We start from the raw sequence: 24,381 nt of genomic DNA, 5'->3' as shown, positions 1-24,381 counted from the left end.
GCAATCGACACAGCGGTATCATCGGCACTTGAACATCACGTCGCTTCTCTCGGTTGCCATGGTCAGTGTAACTGACTACCTACCTACCTACGCAATACTGTACGCTGCCTCCCGGTCGACGGAATACTACCAGAACCAGGACCGCGCAACGATGGACCTTGCTAGATGTCGTTTCCAGACACGCGAGAACCGCCATTGGCCGCCGTACGCTTCACCTTGACCACTCCGTGGCGCAACATGTTTCCTTCAGCGATTCCCGATGGAGACGATTAACACATTTGTAAAACAGGTTTGGCCCAGCCCGTGACAGTCGGTTTTTAGCTCCCGCTTCCGCACAGATGTGTGTGTGTCGTGGATTTATGCCCCGTTCCTATTCTGTCTCGCCTTCTCAGCTTACGGTGTTTTACGACTCTTGCTCATAGCTTATTCAGACGACGAGCCGAACCTAGGGAGGTTGTTTGCTCTTACTTTCATGCGCTTGACTCGTACGCTGCGAATGCGACGGGGCGTGGTTCTTGGGTGTGGCTCTCGGGCCTCCTGAGAACGTCAACCTCAACTCGGAGTGATGCCCAGCAATAAGTTTTGGAGGCACTCAGGCACCGCAGAAGAATGAACTGCTTCGGCCAAGGTTTTTCAGGGTCCCACAAAGCCCACGTTTTCGAACTCTTTACCATCTGCGATGCACTGCGATGCAGGAAGAAGCCCCGAGTACCACAATCCCGGCCTCCCGGCCGAAACGATGTTTCTCTATTGTCATGACTTGGGAAAACTCTCGTGGCCGAGCCGCTACAGACTCGATAAAGCCAGATTGGGTTTCTTCCTCAATTGGTCTGCCTCCGACAAGTCTTCCTTTTGGGCCGATGGAAGATGGAAGAACAATGGATAGAGAGGTTAACGGCCCAGCCTTCTGCAGCCGACGTCTCATCTCTGGTTCCTGCTGGTCAAGCAAAACCGTTTTCTCCCTCACATCCTGGTGCGTTCCCGCGCCTGGCCAAGAGTTCTCAGACGCCTGCAGAAGCCAGCCTGGCCCATGCCATGCCATGCCATGCCATGCCGCCCCCATCCCCTCCCCTTCCATTCATGATTCTCCCCCGTAAGATCGAGGGAAGGGGACGGCGGTTTCCAGCAGGATGCAACGCTGACATGAGGGCCGTTCCCGCCGTGGCCTCGCGAGCGATGCGTGCGTGCGTGCAAGTGTGCGTGCGCCTTTCCCCCCCTTGGCCGCCTGGGCCACGGAACCGGGGCGGCCGATCCAAGCAGGGCAACCTGACCTGACATGGCGTGGCAAAAGCGGCCAGAGGCCGGTCAGAGTCCCTGTAACCATAGCCCTTTTTTTTTCTTTCGTGATTCCTTTCCGTAGATCATATCATGGGCGAAGTAAGGTAAGCCCATATGATGATTGATAACCAAACGCGGAATATCAGTCAGCAAAAGCTTTTAAAACCCCGGTTTTCGCGCCGCTCTGATCCCTCGATTAATTGATTTTCTGTTACGGAGTTTTATTCCCGTCGGCACACATACACACACCCCTCTCACGAGTTGGATCCTTTTTTCGAGGGTCTTGTGTGGGAGAAGGGAAAACGTCAAGTTTGAGAGGGGACACACTCTCCAGGCACACACTCTCTAGGCACACACTCTCTAGGCACACACACACATCCATATACTCACAACCACACAAACACAAAAGACCAAGCACAAGGGGGCGTGTCTACGAAACAGGTTGGTTTGTTTCCCGATTGATGGGACGAAGTAATCCCATTCATATCTTCATTCGTCTCTCTTTATTTTGGGTATTGTAGCTTCTTATTCTTCTCTTCCCCCTCCTCCCCTTTGTGTAACCAGCGAGAAAAGGGTCAAAGTTACACAAGCTTTAATTTTTTATTTTATTTTTTGCTTTTATTGTATCTCCTCCCTCTTCCCGCCGTGGCGCCCGCCGTGCGCTCATGAGCGGAACCGGGGGCGCGCGCAACGTAAAGAGACAGAGACAGAGACTCGGGAACGACGCCGTGCGACCATGCTCGTCGGGGAAGACAACATACTACGCCGATGACGACAAAAGAGCACGCGGGGATTTCGGGTAGCTTCTGGACCCGGCGCGCTTGCTTTCTTATCTAGGTAGTCGGCAGCTGAATCTTAACTCTACGTGCTTCTCGTGGGCATCTCCGAGTATAGCGATGCTTGAGTACGAGATATTCGGCTGATCGGCTTGGTTCTATCTCCTTCACAATACTCGTCTGTCGTCAGAAAAGTAGAACGCGGCGTGCCATGGTGAGCCGCCGCCGTGATGAGCCATTGCATAGATCAAGTGAAGAGTGCCCGTATACGAGATCCCCTTGGTGACTTGACTCTCCTCGGGCCAGCCCCATCCGAATTCCGGTCGACTAGTACAAAGATTTTACTTCCCGATGAGGCTGTCGGCGAGGACAAGACAGCCCTTCTTAGATTAATGGTGACAACACGGGTTAGCAAGCCTGTCGCGTCCAGCTGCTGTTCGAGAGGTGCTGACCACGATATTGATCTTTGGGGTGCACGGCATGATGCGTCGTTCGGATTCAAAAGTCTGCGGTACGTACCTTGGGTACACCAAAGCTGAGGTGTCACGCCTGGTGGTGAAGGGAGGTGATGCAATGATGCTCATGAGGTAAGGTACTTTACCTTGTATTCTCTTATCGATAAGAGATAAGTAGGCGGGACGTTCTGGATAAGCAGCCGTTCAAGCGCCACAGGCTTCCTGATTCGTTTGTCAGCCGCCCCACGGTGACCGCGCCTCACCTCACTTCAATTTTCATCATCATCAAAGAGTGCCCAGCGTGAAGGGGCGGCGAAATAATAATAATTTCAAAGAAAATTCATTGCCGTTGTCGCCAACTTTTTTTTTTTTCAACAACAAGGCGACTGGAATATTGCCAAATCAGAAAAAATGACGAGCCTTAAGCGTTCGTTCGAGACGGACCCTTTCGCCGCCAATATCTCGAGCAAGGTCTACGTCCGTTCGACGAGAAAGGGCAAGGTTCAGAAGATTGTGAGGGAGGTTTACCTGCGTCAAGATATCCCCTGCTCGTCAAAGCTGTGCCGGGCCTGCCTGCAGACGGCGCCCAGAGATGCAGCCAACAATGGTGAGTTTACCCCATTTTCGATTTTACCGCACGAATATGACAGCTAAACGCCGCCTCCCAGTTCAACCGTTCATCCTCTCTGACAAGCCGGCGGGGACAAAGGCGTTCCCCCAGGGGCACTATATCGTCCCCGACACCAATGCGTTGCTGAACGCCATGGACCTCTTTGAGCAGAGCTCGGCTTTCTACGACGTGGTCATTCTGCAGACGGTGCTCGAGGAGCTGCGCAACCGCTCTTTGCCCCTGTACAACCGCCTCGTCGGCCTCACAAAGAGCGAGGACAAGCGCTTCTACGTCTTCTTCAACGACTTCCGCCTTGAGACGTACGTTAACCGGGAGTCCAATGAGACGGTCAACGACCGCAACGACCGCGCCGTGCGCAAGGCGGTCAAGTGGTACGCCGACCACCTGGCGCAGACAAAGGCCAAGACGGTGCCCGCCGTCGTGATGCTCAGCGACGACCAGGACTGCCTGAGGAAGGCCAAGACCGAAGGTGTCGCGGCCATGTCTCTCTCCGAGTACGTCGGCGGTCTCGAGGATGGCGAGAGGCTGCTGGACATGATTGCCGAGTCGCGGAACTCGAGCTTTTCCAAGAAGCCCGCCGGCCCGGTCTACCCGGAATACTTTACCATGTCGAAGCTGATGACCGGCGTCAAGGCCGGTCTTCTTCACCAGGGCATTTTCAACGTCTCGCCATACAACTACCTGGAGGGATCCATTCACGTACCCGCATTTCCCAAACCTCTCATCGTCCTCGGCAGAGAGAACATCAACCGAGCCGTCAGCGGAGACGTTGTCGTGGTTGAGGTTCTGCCAAAAGACCAGTGGAAGGAGCCGTCGACCAAGATCATCGAAGAAGAGGCGGTTACGCGCGACGAGAACGCCGACGGGGAGGAAGCGCAGGACTTCGTCTCGGAAAAGGAGCGCAAGGCGCTGCAGGAGGAGGTGAAGAAGACGCACAAGAACAGCACCGAGGGCCGGCCGCAACCGACGGCAAAGGTCGTCGGCGTCATCAAGCGCAACTGGCGGCAGTACGTCGGGCACATTGACCCTTCGTCTGCGAGCAAGAGTGGTGGCCAGGGCCGCAAGTCGGACAACGTTTTCCTCATCCCCATGGATAAGCGCATCCCCAAGATCAAGTTGCGCTCAAGACAGGTTTCCGAACTTCTTGGCAAGCGCTTGTTGGTCACGATTGACGCGTGGGACCGCGATTCCCGGCACCCCGTGGGCCACTTTGTGCGTTCGCTTGGTGAGCTCGAGACCAAGGCTGCGGAGACGGAGGCCCTGCTGCTAGAGTACGACGTGCAGTACCGTCCCTTCCCCAAGACGGTGCTCGACTGTCTGCCAAAGGAGGGCCACGACTGGAGAGTACCACAGAGCCTGGAAGACCCCGGCTGGAGGGACAGAGAGGATCTCCGCAAGCTCCTCATTTGCAGTATCGACCCCATCGGCTGCCAGGATATCGACGACGCTCTCCATGCCAGGCCTCTCCCCAACGGAAACTTTGAGGTTGGCGTCCACATTGCCGACGTCTCCCACTTTGTCAAGCCCGCCAATGCCATGGACACGGAGGCCAGCTTGCGAGGCACCACGGTGTACCTGGTCGACAAGAGAATCGACATGTTGCCGATGCTTCTCGGTACCGACCTGTGCTCGCTGAAACCCTATGTCGAGCGTTACGCCTTTTCCTGTATCTGGGAGATGAACGCCAACGCAGACGTCGTCGGCGCCCGCTTCACCAAGTCGGTCATCCAGTCCAAGGAGGCGTTCAGCTACGAGGCGGCCCAGCTCCGCGTCGACGACGCCTCGCAGCAGGACGACCTCACCAACAGCATCAGGACGCTCATGATGCTGTCCAAGAAGCTGAAGCAGAAGCGCATGGACGCCGGCGCCCTCAGCCTGTCCTCCCCCGAGGTCAAGGTGCAGATGGAGTCGGAGACGTCGGACCCCATCGACGTCAAGACGAAGCAGCACCTCGACACCATGTCCCTCGTCGAGGAGTTCATGCTGCTCGCCAACGTCAGCGTCGCCGCAAAGATCTACGAGGCCTTCCCCCAGACCGCCATCCTCCGCCGCCACGGCGCGCCGCCAAAGACAAACTTTGACGAGCTCTCGAACCAGCTGCGCGTCAAAAAGGGCCTCGAGCTCCGCGTCGACTCGAGCAAGGCCCTCGCCGACTCGCTCGACACCTGCGTCGATCCCGTCGACCCCTTCTTCAACACCCTCGTCCGCATCATGGCCACCCGCTGCATGATGTCGGCCGAGTACTTTTGCTCGGGGACCCAGGCCTACCCCGAATTCCGCCACTACGGCCTCGCCTCGGAAATCTACACGCACTTCACCTCCCCCATCCGCCGGTACGCCGACCTCGTCGCCCACCGCCAACTCGCCGCCGCCATCGGCTACGAGGCCATCCACCCGGCCGTCCGCAGCCGCGGCCGCCTCGAGGCCGTATGCAAGAACATCAACGTCCGCCACCGCAACGCCCAGCTCGCGGGCCGCGCCAGCATCGCCTACTACGTCGGCCAGGCCCTCAAGGGCCGCGTCGCCGAGGAGGAGGCCTTTGTCATGAAGATCTTCAGCAACGGCTTCGTCGTGTTGGTCCCGCGATTCGGTATCGAGGGACTCATTCGGCTGCGGGACCTCGCGGAGCCGGAGCCAGAGAGTACCTTTGACGCGGAGAATTACGTCCTCACCACGAGCGGGAGCAAAGAGTTGCGGGTGGAGCTGTTCCAAAAGGTCAAGGTCAAGGTTACGGATGAGAAGGACGAGATGACGGGCAAGAGGGGTGTCAAGATGGAGCTTGTTAGCGTTTGAGGGGGCTCTGAGATGTGGGAATAAAAATACGGAAGTCTTGGGTGTTTTGAGATGTTGAAGTAGAAAGACGGCAAGAGATTTAGCCAACCTAAAAGTTCTAGAAATGAACGCGTTTATTTTATGTCTATTCTTGTTCTGCAGTGCCTGACATGTGAAATGGGAATAGAACTGGCCTCTGCACATTTCCATGCCTCGAAGCTATGTTTCCAAGGAAGTACCGTGTGATACCACAAGTTTTGGGGCTCAGCATGACACTGCGCACCAAGATAGTATCAGACCATGTTTGCTTCTCTAGAGTATCGTACATAGGCTGTGGAGGCACATATCATTCATCATCAAGCTCAGCCCGCGTCCATCTCCACCCTTAACCTCGTATACTACAAATCCGACTACAGATATAAACACACCAAACCCGAAAACCACCGAGAAACGAATATTATGCTCAACGAGCCTGACGAACAGGCTTATGAACCTGGTCCCACAAAGAACACTTCCGGAGCAAAGACCTAAGATCTCCCTGCGTCTCCGGATCGACGGGCAACTTGGACACGAGGTCCCGTCCGTAATTGAAGTCGAGCCACGGCTGAAGGGCTTTGCGGTCGTGAATCATGCGCAACACAAACTCCTGCGTCCACACCGACGGCGCCCAGACCAGCTCTTCCAGGCCCTGGCCCATGGCTTCCTTGACGAGCTCGATCCACGGCTTCCTCGACCGGATCGCGGGCTTATTCCGCCTGCGCACGACGATGGTTGTCACGCGCTGCTGCAAGCTCATGTGCGGCAGGTCCGGGCAGTCATCGAGGACGTGAAGCTTCGTGTTATGGATCGGACATCCCATGATGGTACCGTTGTCGTCGGGAAAGACGCAGTCGCCGAGCCAATGCCCGGCGTGGCCGCAGTTGGAGCAGATGTTAGTCGGGTCAAAGCGGTCACCGTACAGAAATTGCGAGGTAGTAATTTCGTTCTGGGTCCATTCCTCGCTTGTCATCTTCACTTTGCCATGGAAGGGCGGCTTGTGACGGCGGGTGTCGGTGTCGTAGACCTTATTTCGCTTCTGACCACCGTTGCTCAGGTAATGGGAGGGTCTCGAGTCCGCTGCGGGAGCCACTGGAGCGTGAGGCGGCGCCGACCTCGCTTCGTCTTGGGAGGCTCTGTCGTGTGGCCTTTTCTGTATATGGTGGGCGCAGTTGGCGTTGTATCTACCACTGGAGGTGCCCTGGAATGATCTCGTAGAGGAACTTTGATGGTATCGTCCCCTCTGGACACCCGACTGGGTAGCAACGGGTCGCTGTATATCTCGATTGGCGTCGTTGCGATGGCCACGGTCAAAGGACCCAGTATGATCGAGGCGGTTCTCGTTCCAATCACCGCGATCGATGGAGTTGCTTCCATATCTGGAGGGAGGCCTGATGAATTGCTCGTCACGATCAGGGTGCGTGCCATGCTGATTCTCGAGCTTCTCAGGATTAGAGTAGGACCCCGACTTGGCGTCGTTGAGGTTGGATCGTACAGGCGAGTATGACGTGCCTTGACATTCTCGATCAGAAGACCCCTCCAGCATCGACAGCTTTTCCTTCAGCTTCTGAATCTCCACACTGCGCTCCTTGTCGTCAATTTGGATAAATTCGCTTCCAGGGGTGTTGTGTTCCTTTCCCAGGCTCTGTGACGGTCTAATGTCGTGTGGTTGCATCGACGTAGTGCAGTGTGGAACATCGTTCGTCTTGGATTTCTTGACCGGGTTGCTAACTCTTCCCTCCTCCGTTCTGGACCGTCGACCGTCGTCAGACCCGTAGTTCAAAGCATCAGGGCTTGAAATGGGGGGTCTGGATCTCTTCATCTCGAGAGATTGTTCTGACTTGGTCGTGGCAGGGATAATGCTGTGAAGGTAGGCCGCTGCGATCGGTAGGACACGCAAAGCGTGTTGAGCGAGAGAGCTTCTGGCGAGAACGTAGACAGAGACCTTTCTACTTTTTCATGGGCAGCGCTTTGAAAAACCTTGACCAGCGTGCTATTGTTGTGTGGATATGGAAAACAGCGTGACGGTTTGAGGTGAAGGGGAGAGCGAAGTGTAAGGAGAGGCGTTTGCGGGAAGGAGGAAAACGGGGACGACCTCGCCGACCTCTAGCATCTGTACGTCGCGTGGGTACGTACTCTGAGTGAACTGCAATATACTAAGGTAGGTAGGTCCCGAGCATGATTCAACTGTTTCGGGAAGGGGCGTTTGATAGGGAAGGTGGACGATGCAGAAGTCACCTACCTACCTTACCGCATCTGCCCAGATCATGAACATGGTCTCAACGACTGCCTCCGACGTGGCTTCGCGTGCGAATGAAAGCAAATTCCTTATTACTTACCAAGGCAGCTTTATGCGCGATTCGGTTTTGAGAGTAGGCGGGAATATGCCACTACATAGACCTACCATGGACTGATCTAAAAACAATATTCAAGATCCTTAGTATGAATGGAACAGCCTTTACGAAGAGTTGATATTCGAACCAACCGAAGTCGATAGGATTTTCAAGGATATAGAGCAACGTGAAGTTTCTTACAAAACGGGGGCGCCGTTGGGAAACAGTCCCGTCATATACCCAGTTGATATAATAAAGCGAGTGTTTCATAAGAAAACGATGATACAACATTGCTTGCCATTTCACGAATGGCCTACCTGAATGGAGAACGCCTATCTTTTCGAGTTCTCGCGAATATAATTTGGAAAGTTATATCAAAGGCAACGAGAGCTTCATCAGTCTTAACAGCCTCGTTCTATTACTTTCAATACCATCATCACTACTATGACTAGTATTGTCATGAGTGTCAATCAGTAGTCTTTAGAGAACATTCGTCATATAGTATCAGTGGAATAACAACAGTGAATGAGAAAGTTATAATATATACTGTAGGTAGCGATTTATTTTTATCGCCCACTTGTCTGTGACCTGACTTCTCCTGGGCGAGTGTCCCACACCACACAGTGAATGCATTCCCAAATGAGAAGCAAGCGCCTCGGTCGTTCCTTCCTACGATATTCAGCCTTCACCTTCACCACCTTCTTCTCCCCCACAACCCACCCAAATCAACTTCCAAATTACACAACTATCCAAAGTCAATCTCCTTCCCAGGTTTGCCCTTCCACAATGCATCTTCTGTCGGCTGAATTACTGACATTTTATCCGCAGAGTGGCTCGAGATGGAAAAATGACGACGCATCTGTCGCGGAGGCGTCCTATCAACCGCTGGCCAAGCGAGTCAAACTATCGTCACCTGCCCCCAACAACATCAAGCCCGTCTTCGGACGCCTCGACGTCGCCTTGAATACCGACGATTCTGGAGACATCACTGTCAATGTCAGCAACACCAGGCGCCTTGGCAAGCCCGTGATCGACCATCTTTCAGATGAGACTTTCGCTTTTCATGGATCTCGCCAGCAGGCCCATGCCATGCTGGACAAAATCCTGGACCACAGCGACAATGAGATCATTATGGGCATAGTGAGCCTTCAACCAGATACCAGCAAGGCGACACCGCAGTCAAAGGTTGCCCCGACTATCCAAACAGTGGATTTGACACGTGCGGCAACTACGGCATCTGAGAACCCGACAGTCACGAAGCCAAAGACACCTATGATTCCGAGACCGGCAACGTCTACTGCCACGGAGAAAGAGGCATCTGCTGGCGAGAGGCCGTTGGCACCTGCGGTCACACACCAGTCTCGACAGACATCCAAAGTCGCCGACAACCCCAAGCCATTCGCGCCGCAGAACTCATTGCTTGTTCTTTCTCGGGGTCATCTGGAAGCTGCGTACAGAGTCTGGATGATATGCGGACGGCGAATCACAAAGTTACAGACCCTGCTGAAGAGATTCCCTGAAAATGACCGTCCAAACCCGTCGGTGGAATGCATGGTACTTCGGAAGTTAGCTGGAAAGACGCCAGACATGATGGTCGGCGAACTTGAAGCCATTGTACATTCTTATATGCATACAGTCTTCAAGTATAGTTTGGGAAGAAATATTTCTCGAATTGGGAAAGACTGGATGCATTTCCGGATTTTAAGGCGACTGTGGTTTTACCCTGGTTAGTGGTCCGATCACCCGGCCAGCCGGTCTATCAACGAAGCTAGTACTTGCTGACAATCAGACTACTGGGATCCTTTAGATGATGGTGAAGATGTTGACTTCCCGTGGGCTAAGATGGCTCCCAAGTCTTCCGCCGGCTGCTATAGCTCAGCTTACGCCACCTTCAAAGAGCACAATGGGGTTGGGATCAACTCGGAGTTCTCCATTTTCGACTGATACCGTGAAAGACCGGAATTGACATGGCTACGAGTTTCAGCAATTCAATCATTAAGCACCGATCTCTTGTCTGCTTGGCTATGATTCGGTACTGCATCGTGGCTTTTCATGGAACATAATGCAGATGCAATCCTCCCTTCAGATGTTGTTGGATGAACAGAAAGCAGGTGGCGACTGGGAACGAGACGAGTTGTTTTTCAGTTGCATAGAGGCCCGGTCGAATGAAAGCGAAGGACATTCCGCGTAACGGTATATATGCAGATTTGAACGAGGACAACGGGCTAAATCGTCATTCTTTGCTTTTTTATTTTCCCTTGGACCGCCCCCATAAACGCCATGTGAAATAAAACGAGGAATCTAACAGCCAGCCAGGCTCTTCATGAGGGAGTTCAAACCCAAGAATGGGACCACAGCATCTCCTCCGCTTTCTCTTTTGATATCATGTACTCCTCCCCTTTCCTTCCACTATGTTCTCTCCATTACTATACCGCAACACCCCTTACTGCTCCATCGCCTCATCCTCATCGCCAGCAGCAGCAAGGCCACTGAACAAGTCACCGAGGTCAAACTCTTTGGCCCACTCCGTGACAATAGTCTTCTGGTCCGCAGCAGCAACGTCGTCAGCGACGGGGGCAGCAGGCGCGGCACCCTTGGCATCGCTCTGGACAGCCAGGACAGGCGCCTCAACCCAGCCCTGGATGCGGCCGTCGCGCCAGTCAGTGACGACGGTCATGGCGGCGGCGTTGATGTTGGGAATACCGCCGCGTCCCAGACGACCGCGCTTCCGCGCGACCTGCACCAGGAAATCGGTCGTGATGTCGCCGTCGGTACGGCTGGGCAGCAGCGTCGGCAGGTCGTAGGCGTCGGTCAGCTTCTGCAGCAGGTCGGGGGAAGCGGCGAGGCGGCGGAGGAGGAGGGTGACGGCCGGGATGGGGTCCTCGATGTTCTTGGGCGGGACGGCGTTGAGGAGCACGAGGTGGGCGTGGGCGTCGGTCGCGTTCTTGAGGGAGACGAGGCCCGATGTGGAGGCGTTCTTGGCGGAGGGGAATACGATACCGGGGGAGTCGAGGAGGGTGAGCTTGCTGTCGATCTTGACGGCGCGGATGCTCGTGGTGACGCCGGCCTCGGCGCCGGCGGGGCAGGCCTTTGAGGCGCCGCGGCCACCGGAGAGACGGCCGAGGAGGGCGTTGATGACGGAGGACTTGCCGACGTTGGGGTAGCCGATGACGCCGACGGAGACGGCGCGCTTGAGCTGCTTGCTGGCGGCGTAGGACTTGAGGGCGCGGAAGAGGTCGGACGACGTCTTTTGGACGGTGAGCTCCTTGTGGTTAAAGGTGTGGGCGTTGGGCGCCGGGTTGGAGGCGCGCAGGGGCAGGGTCGGGAAGGAGCGGCGGAGGTGGACGAGCCAGTCCTTGAGGACCTTGGGGGGCACGAGATCGATCTTGTTGACGACGAGGATGAGGCGCTTGCCGCCGCTGGCGGCGGCCATGACGCTGCGCTCGACGTCGCGGGAGCGAGTGGATTCTGGGTCGCGAGCGTCGAGGACGTAGAGGATGACGTCGGCCTGCTCGACGACGTTCTTGAAGACCTTGTCAAAGGCCTTGCGGGAGGTGGCGTTGCCGACGGGGATCTCGGCGGGCGCGTCAGAGTCGTCGCCCGAGTCGTCGTCCGAGTCCATCTCGTCGTCATCGTCGTCGCGCAACTCCTTTTCGTACGTCTCGGCGGCGGCCCTCGCGCTGCGCAGAAGGGCGGCCATGGGGTTCGAGTCGTCGCCGTCGTCCTCCTCATCGTCGTCCTCAACCATCATGTCGTCGTCGGCCACGTCGACCTGCTGTCCGGTCGCACCGGCGACGGTGGCGCCCGTCTTGGCGGCCTTTGCCATTTCGCGACGCTTCTGGTTCTCCTCCTGCTTGCGCAGCTTGTTCTCTTCAATCTCCTCGAGGATCTTCTCCTTGTAGGGGAACAGGTTCGGAATACCCGGGTCCTTCTTGAGCTTGGTGCGCCATTCCGGGTTCTGTTTGGCCTTCTTTCTGTCTTTCCTCTGCTTCGCCGCCGACTTCTTCTCGATCTTGTGGCGAAGGCGAACCGTCGTCCTCTTGGACTTTGGCTCTGCGACGATGCTGTTAGTTAAAGAGGAATAACACAAAAGACATTGAACAATTCATAGGGTACAGTCACATACTCTTGGGTTTGTTGATTGAGCCAGCCATCGTGATATCTAACCAAGGTGATTTGGCAAGATTTTTGTTGTATGGGGGTGAGCTTCGGTTGGTACTTTGCTACCTCGACCGCCGCAAAACTTTCCTGGCGCTTCGCTCAGTCCTTGCAGTGCAACTTTCAAAAATTTAGTGGGAGGTCGGGTTCTGCCAGAGCACACCGCTCCTGCTATCGCTATCGCTCCCCACCAAGATGTCCTCACCGCCTGCCACTAATCCCAATGAAGGAGCCCCGCCATGGTCAACTTTGCCCCGCGACGGCTGACATAATAAAGAAATGTCGATGGGGAAAAAAGGCGTGCTGGAACCGGTGGACCGCAGACGCTCGGTGCTGCCGCAGTGCCGCTGCTGCAGCGTCAGAGAGGGCCCTTCCGGTGGACAAAAATGCCCGTCTCGGTGTTTTTGGCCGCTGGAAAGATGCCGCAGCTCAAATAGTGGGCTGGCGAAAGGCGGATTACCAAGGTTGTCGTCGCCGACTCGGAACTTCAACGATCCTTTCAGAGTCATATCTCACTCAACTTCAGCTCATAATCTCAACTAGACTCATGGAAACGATCACTTTCTCTTCACTGCCCATCTTAGATCACATAAAAAGACCGTAAACATAGACCCAACACATAAATCATTCATCTCTTCAGGTATACACTCACAACTCACATCAGAGGGATAACCGCTTACCCCATCTACCAGACTCAACCATGTCGTACACGGCCCCTCCACAACGCATCACCTTTGATGGCTTCCTCTTCGACATGGACGGCACCATCATCGACTCAACAGAGGCCGTCGTGAAGCACTGGCATACGTAAGGAAGCCAACGGTCTCCACCGGTTCATCAGCATCATCATCACCATTCCATCCCTTGCATGAGGGGTTGGTTGTTGCGCCCTCTCTCTCTCTCATCTCATCTCTCTCTCTCGAAAAAAAACCCACTAACACCGGCCTTCTTCTTCTCTCCCTTGCAGCGTCGGCAACGAAATAGGAGTCGCGCCCGAAGTCATCCTCGAGACCTCGCACGGCCGCCGGAGTATCGACATCTTGAAGATTCTGGCCCCTGAAAAAGCAAATTGGGAGTGTGAGTACCTACCTACACACAAACACACACACACACAGGCCAAAAAAAATCTCAGATCTCTGTTTTGTCTGATCTCGTGTTTTTGGTTCCTGTTCCTGATTCTAACCTTCCCCCTTGCCTTGCTTCACCTACCTAAACACGACTCACCGGCGCGCCGTCTGTCAGGTTTCCCCAACTTTTATTCATGCATGTTCACCTACATGACGCAAGGGGGTTATGGGGGATGGTGATGAACTCAGGGGTTCGCGAAGAAAAGGCTAACAGGAGATGAACAGACACGCGTGAGATGGAGGGCCGCCTCCCGAAACTCTACGGAGGAGACGCCGTCGAGATCCCTGGGGCAAGGGCACTCCTCGACGCCCTCATCGCGAAATCGGCTCCCTGGGCCATCGTCACCTCGGGGACGGAACCCCTTGTGGGCGGGTGGCTCGACGCGCTCAAGCTGCCGCAGCCTCGACACCTCGTCACCGCCGAGTCCGTCGAGAACGGCAAGCCGGACCCGACCTGCTACCGCATCGGCCGCGAAAAGCTCGGCCTACAGGACGCGTCCAAGCAGGTGCTCGTCCTCGAGGACAGCCCCGCCGGCATCAGGGCCGGTAAGGAGGCCGGGTGCAAGGTGCTGGGCCTCGTCACGAGCCACACCGTTGAGCAGGTCGCGAGCGCGGAGCCCGATTGGATCGTCAGAGACCTCGATTCCGTAAAGGTCGTGGAGAGTCGCGACGGTGTCGTCACGCTAGAGTTTACCGACGCCCTCGTTTCGAAGCCTTAGTGTAGTGTCTATGACTGATTGACTACTCTGGTGTGAGGAATGGAGGCTCTGCTAGTAAATCGATAGAGCAAGAATAGACTTAGCTTGTTTAGACTTTAGTATGACAACATCGTACGCTTTCGACCGTTCCCTTGGCCCTTGGAGCCAAATAAGTCCTTGGAGCCCCATACAAGGGAGTAAAGGACAGAGATGATGAACGGCAAAACCTATCAACCGGCCAGTGCGCGAGAAAGGGCAAACACAAACTAATCTTCTTTCCCCGCCGTCGTCTCATCGAGGGAGCACTTGTTGGATTCAGATGAGAAATAGTTCTTGAAACGGAGTTCCCTTTCTCCCAAGCCTGAAGGTCCCTAAAAAATAAAAATAAAAATAAAAAAAGACGGTGTCGCGTGAGTTCCGTGATGTTTATTTTGTTCCGGGGCAGCAGCTCAGTGCAACAACAAAACAAACAACATCATCATCCGTCTACCTTCACCGAAGGGGGGCGTGTGCCGAACCGAGTTGAGGTACCCCAAAGGGCCCAAGACAATGTCTTTGGCCTTGGTGACAAAGTCCCGCGTATGTTGTGTACTCGACATGTGCAACCCCAGGATCCAAGAATACCCTTCTTCGGCCGAGTCAGGTGAGTCCATGACTTCAACTCGCCTGGCCGCCGCTCCTTTGATTTCGCCTACAAACGCGGGAGAGTATTGGAACTGGCCACAGGGCTTCCACAAAGTAGCTTGCGTCGGCGATGATCCAGCTCACGGTGCAGGAAAGATCAAGCACATATCGCGACACATCCTCGTCTCGTCTCGTTATGGCCCCATGTTCCTTGGGGGTCTTTCCCCCCAATCATGGGTGATTGCTGCGATCTCGCGACCTTGGAGGCAGGAAAAAAAAAAAAGCAAAGTTAAGAGGTCTCAGCCCGGTCGATGCACCGCATCTGGACAGGCAAAAAGCAAACCGCAAAAGCCCGCGGTCGTTTCACGAAAAAGAGGTCGTATACGAGAGAGTCTGAGAGAGCGAGCTTGCCGAGCGCATCCGGTACAATGGTCTCTAGTTGACCTATCTTCGTCTTTGCAGAGCTGAGCGGAGCGGTCCCGAGACCGTGGATGTGGCGTAACTTTGCATAACGAACAAACCCGCTGCGGCCTACTACAAGGGCAAACTACATCGGTCTGGGCCATCTTTCGTGATTCGGAGCTGCAAGGTCCCGAAAGCACAAACAGCACTTGTCAGCTTCGGAGCTTCATGCTGACGGACCTGGCTGCTTGCAGACTGTGTGTGCTTTGCTCTCTCAGGGCACCAACACTGGACAAGCCTGCGAGGCGAATTAGAATTCGGCATCTGGCAGGCAACTTCGGAGATCTTCGTGCCTGAACCGTGGGTGTGTCGCTCCAAATAGTGAACATGTATAACCCGTTGAGTGGAACAAAGGTCGTCTATCAATACTCCTCGGGACGTAATACTTGGTGGGAAAAGGGTAGGACAGCAGCGGAAGGATTCCTCCCTCCTGGCATAGCACAGTTGTAAGTGTCGATGTCTTGTTCGCTCATGAGCAAGCAAGATTAGTGGTGGCTGCAGGTACGATCAGCGGTAGAGAGAATATGGCGCATGATGCCGAGACAGCTGTACGATCAGTGTCTAGTAAAGGCAGAGACGATGAGTGTATCTACGCTGGTAGAGGAACCCAGGCGGGATTGGTTTGCTTACAGCGCAGCCATCCAAAAGCAGGCGCCCGACGATGTCATTCCGACATGTACCACAACGGACGCCAGCTTCTCGTATGGGCAGAAGCAGGAACATGAAAGGCTAAGCCAACATAGGCTTCGCGCGCGAAAATGTCAATCTCGAAACCATCAGGTGGAGGGCTGATGTGGACAGCTTCTAGGCTTAGTATGGTGTTAACTTTTGAACGGTCGTTGATGCTGCAGGTACGCAGAGGGCCGGCTCGGTCGAGCTACATCTCCATATCGTTGAGGCGGCGCGCTAGCAGAACACCGGAAGGGATGACAGTAATCTCATTCTGAGTATAGTCGTCACCACAAGACAAGTCATGAGGAGATTGAAACACGGGATACATCTCATTCCTCCCTGGGTAACGAGTCTTTTGACGGTGACAGCTCCGAATGACATTGGAGCGTTCGAGTAGTGCGAGTTGGCAAGCGCAGGCCGACCCACGGGATGTAGGTCATCGGGCCGGCAGGCAAAACCGCGCGGCTGTCAAAGGAAAAGGGGGCTTCTGGTGTTTTCTTCCCGGCGACGGCCTATGTTTTCGCGCGTTTAGCATCCGGCATCCACCAGTCCCCAGAGCTTCAAAGAAAAGGTTCCAAAGCTTCCAACACGATACTCCGTAGAGGTCGTCCGGCTGTATCCGCATTGTTTGCACCGGGTCGGTACTCGGTAGCGGACAAGACAAAGACTGACTCGGGCTGGCCATGTCGTGAGGCTGTGCTCAGTTTAGCGAGCGAGAAGGAAATTGTGTCGTCGCAGAGATGGGGTACTGCCCGTAAAATGTGTGGAAACTAGAGCACGCACCAGCCCAGTCGAATGCAAGTGTTGTCTGCGTCGCACGCGTCCTCCACGGGTCCCTTTACTACGGCCGTGACGAGGACCCTTGGTCAAGTTTAATGAGAAGCATGGGCCTGCGGCTTGTGCGCATAACGAAGGGGGAAAAAATCCGGCATGCTCTCCCCGTGCCCCCATCATCCCATGCCTGGTTGTGAATTTGTGAAGGAACAAAAACGAGCCTTCGCAGACTCCTTGTCCTTACCCCCCTCCACAATGCAGGGGCAGGGCCGGCACCTCATCCATCTCGTCAGTCGTCACTGTCGGCACCGCACGTGGCCGCCAGGGCCCGATTTTGATCCCAATCTCCCGCTTGCCGCTGTTTCCACCTTGGTCTTTGGAGCAGAAAAAAAAAAGAGTTGATCAGGATCTGGATCATGGATGCCACTATCCATCTGTTGATTAACCAAGCCACTCTCTGCCTCGTATATCGTCATTGCGCTTTAATAAACCCAAGTACTCGTAACCACCAAAAATCGATTCTTGGGGAATTTCTGCGGCGATGTTACCGTAAGAGGTCGTTTGTAGTCATATCTCTCTTCCGGTGTCCGCTGTCCGCTGTCCGGAGTCAAGGTTTGAGGGATACCGAACCCCTTTCTCGTGCATGTCGTGAAAGGGAAGAGAAAAAAAAAAGCTTCATCTCCCATGTGCATGCTGGAGCCATGCATGGCCATGACTCCTCTAGTCGTTGTGGAAGTATTCCTGCACGCCATCTCAGTCGCTTGGCATTTTTGTGTGTTGCGCGGATGTTCCGTGGTGTTTGCTGGCGTCACGCCTTCGACACTGGCGTCAACCGCCGGCGTCTTCGATACTAGACTAGGCAATTGCGTCCTCTCTCGTTTCCCGCGTTCCAGAAGGTAACTTTCCATGCCAGCTCGGTACCGTATAGTGGGCATCTGTTGCCCAACTTTCCTGTGTTGGAGGATTGGAAGCTTGAGCGATGGCAAGCCGATTGATCGTACTCCGCAGTTAGTCGCACTCCGCGAACACCTTGAACTTCATCCACGGCGTCGGGTTCTTCGTCCTTGCAAGGAGACACTAAAATAGAAGTGGTTACACTCGGAACCCATCCAGTCCACATGGTGCTCCGTATGTCTTCCTTGCCGAATATCATCTCCGGGGGAGGGTTTGTCGAATCGTCAGAGTGGAACGACGGGTAGATGTCTGACGAGCAGATTACATCGACATCTCGAGGCGCAGCCTGATCCAGTATGGCGTTTGAGAGCCGCCGGGAGAAGTACCTACTTCGGCAAACCATCACCAAGTTCGAACAGGGGAGAAAGAAGCAGGATCAAGGATACGTATACTGCACAGAGCTTATGCCGAAAAAGAAGACTTGTGCAACAGGCGTCGGTGAAATGACGGTGAGATGATCGATCCAGCTTCGTTATACAATGCCCTCGCTTCTCCGCCCCTCGGCCTGTCGTCTGTTTGAGCTCCTCCGGCCGGCGATACTATACCGTTTATCTTTGCTTGGCAATTTGACCTGAAGACATTGGTATCAGCAAGTCTTTCCGAACCAGCGAGCAAGGGTTGGATCTTCAGATCGCTCTAGCCATAGCGCAACGTCAGGAGAGCACTGCTTCGCAGTAGAGGCTAGAGTTACTCGTCAAACGCCGACGTGATGCGTGATAAGCGTGTTGTAGCAGAGACTAAGACTGACAGTCGTAGGCCGCCCAATCAGCACAGACAAATGTGCCAAGTATCTGGGACGAAGTGAGACAACGTCTTCTTTCCGCTTTGCTAGCTTTACAAGCGTTCCGCTCTCCAGGAAACGCCATACACCGTTCGGCGCCGTTGTCCTCATGTCCCGCCTTGCCCCGGAGACCGCTGAAAAGCGGCGTGTCTGATGAATTCGCGCAACGTCGTACACTAGACTGACCTTGCCCTTTGCACGAAAGGTTGACATCTCGACAAATCGTTCTGGGCCCCCCGCCCTTCGCAGGGCCATGCATCGCTTGATACTGAAGGCGAATGAATCGATTCGACCCTGCTGGAATAAAAAAAAGCCTTGCTGAGGACCTGAAATTCCGCCTCCAATCGTTGCACCTGCGTTGCCTTGCTTCTGTCGCCCACTGCCGCCAATCGCATCTCGTGAATGCCAGCCTCCGCCCTCCAACGGGAATCAGGTGCAGCATTGGCTAGACATCAAGGACGGCCAACGATGTCTTGGGGCTAGGTAGAGGGTCCACCTTAAAGAATCGCGAAGCGGCTTCAGTGGTGAGGTTACAACGCCCACGGATGAGCGATGGTCCGGAGACGCCCCCACACCACAGTCTGGCTAGGTGTGCTGCCGCGTGTATGTTCTGGCCCTGTGTCGCAGTGCATCCCGTTTCCCGTAATTCGCTGTGTGCACGATCTAGGCCCAGTGAGACCGAGATCGCGGAAGAAGTTCTCGATGAGAGTGTGACCTGGAACGTCCAAGTCGTCAAGCGTGACAATGCGAATTGTGTGACTTGTGGTCATTGCTGTCTGCTGGCTGGGCACGGTTGGCGGCCCGAATAAATCCAATTCGCCCGCATCGAACCTGTGCATGATTTAACGGGGGTGCGGACCAGCTGAATCATATCCAGCTATCTTCCGTTGACCTGCAATGACTGCCTCGGTCCCAAACTTGGTAATGTAGGCATATTACGGAGTATTCCCTATGGCAAGGACAGGTCGAAGAGTGAAGGCAATGATGACTTGGTGATTGCCACAGACGAGTTACAGAGATCGACAGAAAGAGGCGCCGCGTCTCTCCGGGGAACTTCTCTCCCGGTCAGTGTCAAACTGTATCGAGCAAGAGATGAACGCCCAATCTGCCATCCAAGATTCCTAGCTGATCGCCATACAGAGTGACAGAGTACCATGGCGAACATGTCCGGGGATAGTGAGCCAAGATAGTTGGGCAGCGTAGGCTGAAGTGGGCGAAAGGTGGGCTGAAGCCCGATCACACTTGACAATCTGCGCAATGACGGCGACATTTTCAGTCTAGTTTATGGTCGTGACCTCGTTTCCTGACATGAGAGTATGAGAAGATTCGGTGTTGTGATGGACGCGTACTGCATAACTGATCCCCAGGACAATTGTTTCTAGGCAAGGGGGGTCCTATAATATGCACATCTTAAGAAAATCCCACGAACGAGGCTTGTGGCGGGCCTAGATTGCGCGCCTCGTTTGACTTAGCACTGTCACCCGGTGGAAAGCGGCCAACCCGCACGTCTGCGCTCTGGTACTTGGTCTGGGATGCCTGGGATCAGCCGCTTCTTGGATAGATGCTTGGAAAGCGCGATGTGACTTCAGATTGCGCCGTCTGGGCTGTCAGTGAGGGAAATCGTAGTATCTCGGTCAGGCTAAATATCCATGCTCGGTATTGGAATGCCTCGATGTTCAAGTTCATGGTAACGGAGGTTTCCGAAAGCGACTCCTGAATCGAGTCCACACCGCTTTCGAGAAGCTCGGTGAGTGGACTTGACATCGTTGTACACAGTAATGTGTCCCCAACACACAAATTCCGTGAGCATGACAGACTTTTCGCAGACTTCTCATTCCCATGTTGCGAGACCAGTTCCAGGAATAGCAGCTCGCGTGTCTTCGTCGCTTGCACCCCTGCGGCGGTCCTGCGGCGGTGTCGGCTCGAATGATGACCCATCTATTGCTGTCTAGCAATCTCGAGAAAGGGTCGCTGCCCAGAACGTGGATATGTTCCCAGTGTCTGGTTAGAGAACGCAATCGAACCACCCATTATCAAGGGACCATGACTTTTCGATGAGAAATGAAACCCGGCTAGCTTCAGACCAAAGGCGCGGAAATCTTCGAGGCAAAACTTCCCGTAGCGTAAAGACGCTACATCTGAATATGGTATGGAAGCCGTTGCCAGCTCCCCCGGCCTCGCTGGCTGGCCCTTCGATCTCACGGCCTTATCCGGGCTACTGCTGGCTTAGGATCGACGGCGAGGGACCCCCTTGGCGATTGCTTCAACTGTGCACAAGAGGCGCCCTTCACGTTCCCAAAGGCTTGGTTCGTTATGTGACTGTGTAGTTGAAAGTTTTGTGCCATTCCCAGGTGTCTTTTCGTCCTCTGCTGTAACTGCGTCGTTATGGAACCACACCTGAGGCTGCTCCTCTTCGTCTCGTACGGCCGAAGTAATCTGCTGAACAAGCCTGCAGCCCAAACATTCTGTGGGCAAAAATCATGCGAAGGAGGAGCTGAAGCTGCAAGTCTACATCCATTGGCTAATTCTTCAGCCCGTTTCGCTCTCTAACCAGCGCAAGGACATGGGTCAATGGGTCGTTGTGATTCCCACGACGGAGGGCAGATATAGACGAGCGTCCAATGTGTGTATGAAGCGGTACGCCTAGTTCGCGGGGAAGAAGAAAAGTGTTCCGCTGCAGGTCAAGACAAGTCAGATACAGTGTGGTAAGTAAAGTATTTGTACAACGGGTTCCGATCACAATCCGCGAGCAGTACTCGCAGTACCTCGCAGGAGGCAACAAGGCCATATTGAGTTAACGCCGAAAATGCGGTACACCGCACGACGAATTCCCTCCATGTTGGTTGATGGGTCGATGTCTCCTTGACCCGTACGGATACAGCATAGGTGCATGGGCGCCAGTTCTACAGACCGCGGAGCGTCCTTGCCCTGTCTTTCGGAGTTCTGACGGGCCCACCCACAAATGCAGTCGCAGCAGTCCAGTTCTCGAAAGAAACGCCGGGTTGTGGCAGACAGTGCGAACGCCGAGCAAGTGATGATTGTGTATCCATACTCCGCATATTATAAGCTACGTGCGGATACCGCACAAAGATCTGACGTGGAAAATTATGTGTGCCTGCCGGTGACGGTTGCTTTGGCCAGAGAGCCACATCAGTGCATCGCGTCTCCTTTGTTGTGCAGCAGCGGTAGGCCCGTGGCTACCAGTTACAAGTCAACAGCGTTGAGAGAGTGAGTTGTCTCTCCTCCTCGAGATCTCGGCCAGAAAAGGAATAGGCTTGCGGCTCGCCCATTGTCAACTTGTCAAGGTTCGGCGACCTGGCGAACCAATGCGTTGCCGAGTGAGACGAGCGGAAAACAGGTGGGGGCCCATTGTACTAGCCTGCGGGAGCAGCGGCTGGTACCTGGAGTAAGGGAACCGGCGTCTGCCCTGGGCGTCTTCGGCCACATGTCTGGGCTGGTTGATGTCCTGTAAGGATGAAGATGGTGACGCTTGATAGTGATGAAGTTGCCTCTTTGGTACTGGTAGTTTTACGGCAGCAGAGGAGGTGGTGATCTTTGCAGGTAGGCCAACCCAAAGTGACTGCTAGACGTTCCTCTTTTCGAGGTTGGCGATGCGGCAGCTGCAGTGGCTGCCCAAGACTTGCATCGCAGCGTTGCGTTTTGGGAGTCGCTGAGCAGAATCGGGAAAGCGTGGGACAGCAAGGCACCCCACCATCCTGTCAGTTGATCACAGCGAGCGACGTGCTGCGAAAGCCTCCAGTCCCCGGTAAGCCCAAGAAGGAAGAAAAAAAAAGCGACGCGATTTTGGCGTTGTTGAGCTGCGTTAGCGCGGCCGGGCTCAAGGGACAGACGACAGCAAAACGACAGGGGCCGCTTGCACCCACGAATCGCAGTGGCCTATTGTGGCATTCTGACTGGGGCAGATGTCGGAAAGGGTCAGTGAAGAGGAGGGGCCCCAGAGCAACTCGTCCCAATCCATCGCCGTCTCTGCTCTCTTTTTGTCCAGGCCCGGCTTTGGAGCAGTAAAAGGCAAACAAAAGCGACAGTCGGTCTGCGCAGCGGCGGGCCTCAGCGGCCGGAAATGGTCGCAATGCTTGCTCCATTCGTCGCGTGGCAGCATGGGCAGTCATGTATCCTCACAGCAAGCAGGCTGCTCGGAGCAAGCAAGAGAGAGGCACGACTGACGGTGACTGCCGTGTTCTGAGAATTGCGCGCGGGGGGGGCATCCTCCAGGCGCCCCGGGTGAGATATGCAGCAGCGGTGCTCATGTTCGGACGGATGTGATTAGATGGGCTCGGATTGGACAGGATGGGCTGGCAGGCTCTGGCCAAACCAGGTTGGGAGGGCAAACGAGGATTGCTCAGTTGGCGAGATATGGTTGGTGTGTTCTGATCCGGTGTCGTGGTTTTGCTTTGGTGCTTTGGGTGCCGTCGTAACGCGGGCGGGAAGTGGACGGCTGAGTGGACGCGGACTGAGGTCGCAGTGGCGCTCCGGGCATGTGTTGCTGTGACATGGCTCTAGTCAGTACCGTTCCTGGCGATCGGTGGTAGCCCGTCCATGTCGACCTTGGACCAAGATGTCGACGACGATGCGGGCGGCTGGCAACCGACTGAGACCTGCGATTGTCCTGCACACTGCCTGACAAATGTGTCTGTACTCTGCATGTCCAAGGCAGATGGGGATTTGCAGCGACCCGAGACAGAGAGCGACGTAATTATCCACTATCGCAGGCTTTCAGAGCAAGACGCAAACCAAGCGCGAGCCCGTGGGGAGGCCAAGGATAGGTAGAGCCGGATACTGCAAAGCCGCCATTTGCGGCGAGGAAGAAGAAAGTAGGCTGTCGATCCGTGTGGGCAGACGGGGGCGGCGGCAGTGGCAGCAAGGATTGAGTGGTGGTGAGGCTGCTCGGATTGCTGAATAGGCAGTCCGTCTGTACGTTGCGAGAAGGCTAAAAAGCCGGCTTGGGTGGTTCATTTTGCAGAAATGACGATGGCAAGTGACGTGACGGCCCAAGCTCAAGAGGAACGAGGTCGACCGAGACGGGCCACCAAGTCGAACGCATGAACCTGTCATCGAAACTCGAGGAAGCACAGAATTGTCAAAGAGCGCTATCATGGTGTGTGTCCGTAGTATAAAGGTGTATTCCGTACACTACATAGTCTGTATGTTGGGCTGGCATCCCATCTGTTCGGAAAGGTGCAGGGTTGGTGGTTCTTGAAGTGCCGTGCTGCGGGTTGTGGTGTAAGCACGCTCTGAAGCTGAAAGCCGACTGCGAGGTATCCGTATCCGTAGGGGAAAAAGGTACTAGCCCGCAGCTTCCATTCCTTTCAGATTGTCGATTTCCATGTTGGGACTATGAAATGCAGTGGAAAAGCCAGTCACGGCAAGTGTACCTTGATAAGTTCAACCTGCCACACTTTCTTCAGTGGGGCCGCAACTTTGCGGCAAATGCACCTGAACCTTGCCGTTGACGTTCCTCTGGAAGGGATTCCCTTTCTCTGGACTCGTAGCTTGCACTTTGCAGTGTTGCACAGGCTCCCGGGGGGAGCTCAGCACGAGATGCGTTGACGAGTCCGTGTATTGTTTTTTTTCTGCTTCCATTGCTCGGGCAAGGTAGGCCGCCGGCACAGCTGAGCTGAACCGGAACCAGACAAATCCAACAAGACGAGGCCGAGGCCATAGCAGGCGCGTATTCTCGTGTCATGTCGTATGGGATGATGATGGATCTCGATCTTGTGGGCTATTGATGGATCCTATGCGTCCCTTGATGTAAGTCTCCTCTCTCCCTCAGTCTTGTTTCCCCCTTGGAGTTGGATTGGAGCGAGGCTAGGAAGGAAGAGAGTGAGGCCC

The 24,381-nt window shown here is 54.8% G+C and overlaps 5 protein-coding genes across 5 annotated transcripts; 3 read left to right on the top strand and 2 right to left on the bottom strand.

Annotated features, from left to right (window-relative positions):
* Positions 1-2,920: 2,920 nt before the first annotated feature.
* Positions 2,921-5,933, top strand: DIS3 (exosome catalytic subunit dis3; the record flags this gene model as incomplete). The annotated part of the gene is made up of 2 exons (XM_053188036.2): positions 2,921-3,116; positions 3,178-5,933. 2 exons carry the CDS (start codon positions 2,921-2,923, stop codon positions 5,931-5,933), a joined length of 2,952 nt encoding a protein of 983 aa, XP_053053998.1.
* A 442-nt stretch (positions 5,934-6,375) lies between these two features.
* N0V96_003972 (uncharacterized protein) lies at positions 6,376-7,770 on the bottom strand (the record flags this gene model as incomplete). Its single annotated transcript, XM_053188035.2, has 1 exon — positions 6,376-7,770. One exon carries the CDS (start codon positions 7,768-7,770, stop codon positions 6,376-6,378), a length of 1,395 nt encoding a protein of 464 aa, XP_053053997.2.
* Positions 7,771-9,067: 1,297 nt separating this feature from the next.
* On the top strand, positions 9,068-10,225 carry N0V96_003971 (uncharacterized protein; the record flags this gene model as incomplete). Its single annotated transcript, XM_065756985.1, has 2 exons — positions 9,068-9,809; positions 10,089-10,225. 2 exons carry the CDS (start codon positions 9,068-9,070, stop codon positions 10,223-10,225), a joined length of 879 nt encoding a protein of 292 aa, XP_065614198.1.
* Positions 10,226-10,724: 499 nt separating this feature from the next.
* NUG1 (nuclear GTP-binding protein nug1) lies at positions 10,725-12,435 on the bottom strand (the record flags this gene model as incomplete). Its single annotated transcript, XM_053188033.2, has 2 exons — positions 10,725-12,334; positions 12,408-12,435. 2 exons carry the CDS (start codon positions 12,433-12,435, stop codon positions 10,725-10,727), a joined length of 1,638 nt encoding a protein of 545 aa, XP_053053995.2.
* Positions 12,436-13,139: 704 nt separating this feature from the next.
* On the top strand, positions 13,140-14,285 carry GPP1 (DL-glycerol-3-phosphatase; the record flags this gene model as incomplete). Its single annotated transcript, XM_053188032.2, has 3 exons — positions 13,140-13,246; positions 13,407-13,516; positions 13,792-14,285. 3 exons carry the CDS (start codon positions 13,140-13,142, stop codon positions 14,283-14,285), a joined length of 711 nt encoding a protein of 236 aa, XP_053053994.2.
* Between the last annotated feature and the right edge of the window lie 10,096 nt (positions 14,286-24,381).

Source organism: Colletotrichum fioriniae (genome assembly GCF_027942845.1).
Source record: "Colletotrichum fioriniae strain IMI 355084 chromosome Unknown scaffold_4, whole genome shotgun sequence".
Classification (NCBI taxonomy): domain Eukaryota; kingdom Fungi; phylum Ascomycota; class Sordariomycetes; order Glomerellales; family Glomerellaceae; genus Colletotrichum; species Colletotrichum fioriniae.
The sequence above is the reverse complement of the archived record's forward strand: the minus strand, read 5'-3'. Positions and strand labels throughout refer to the sequence as shown.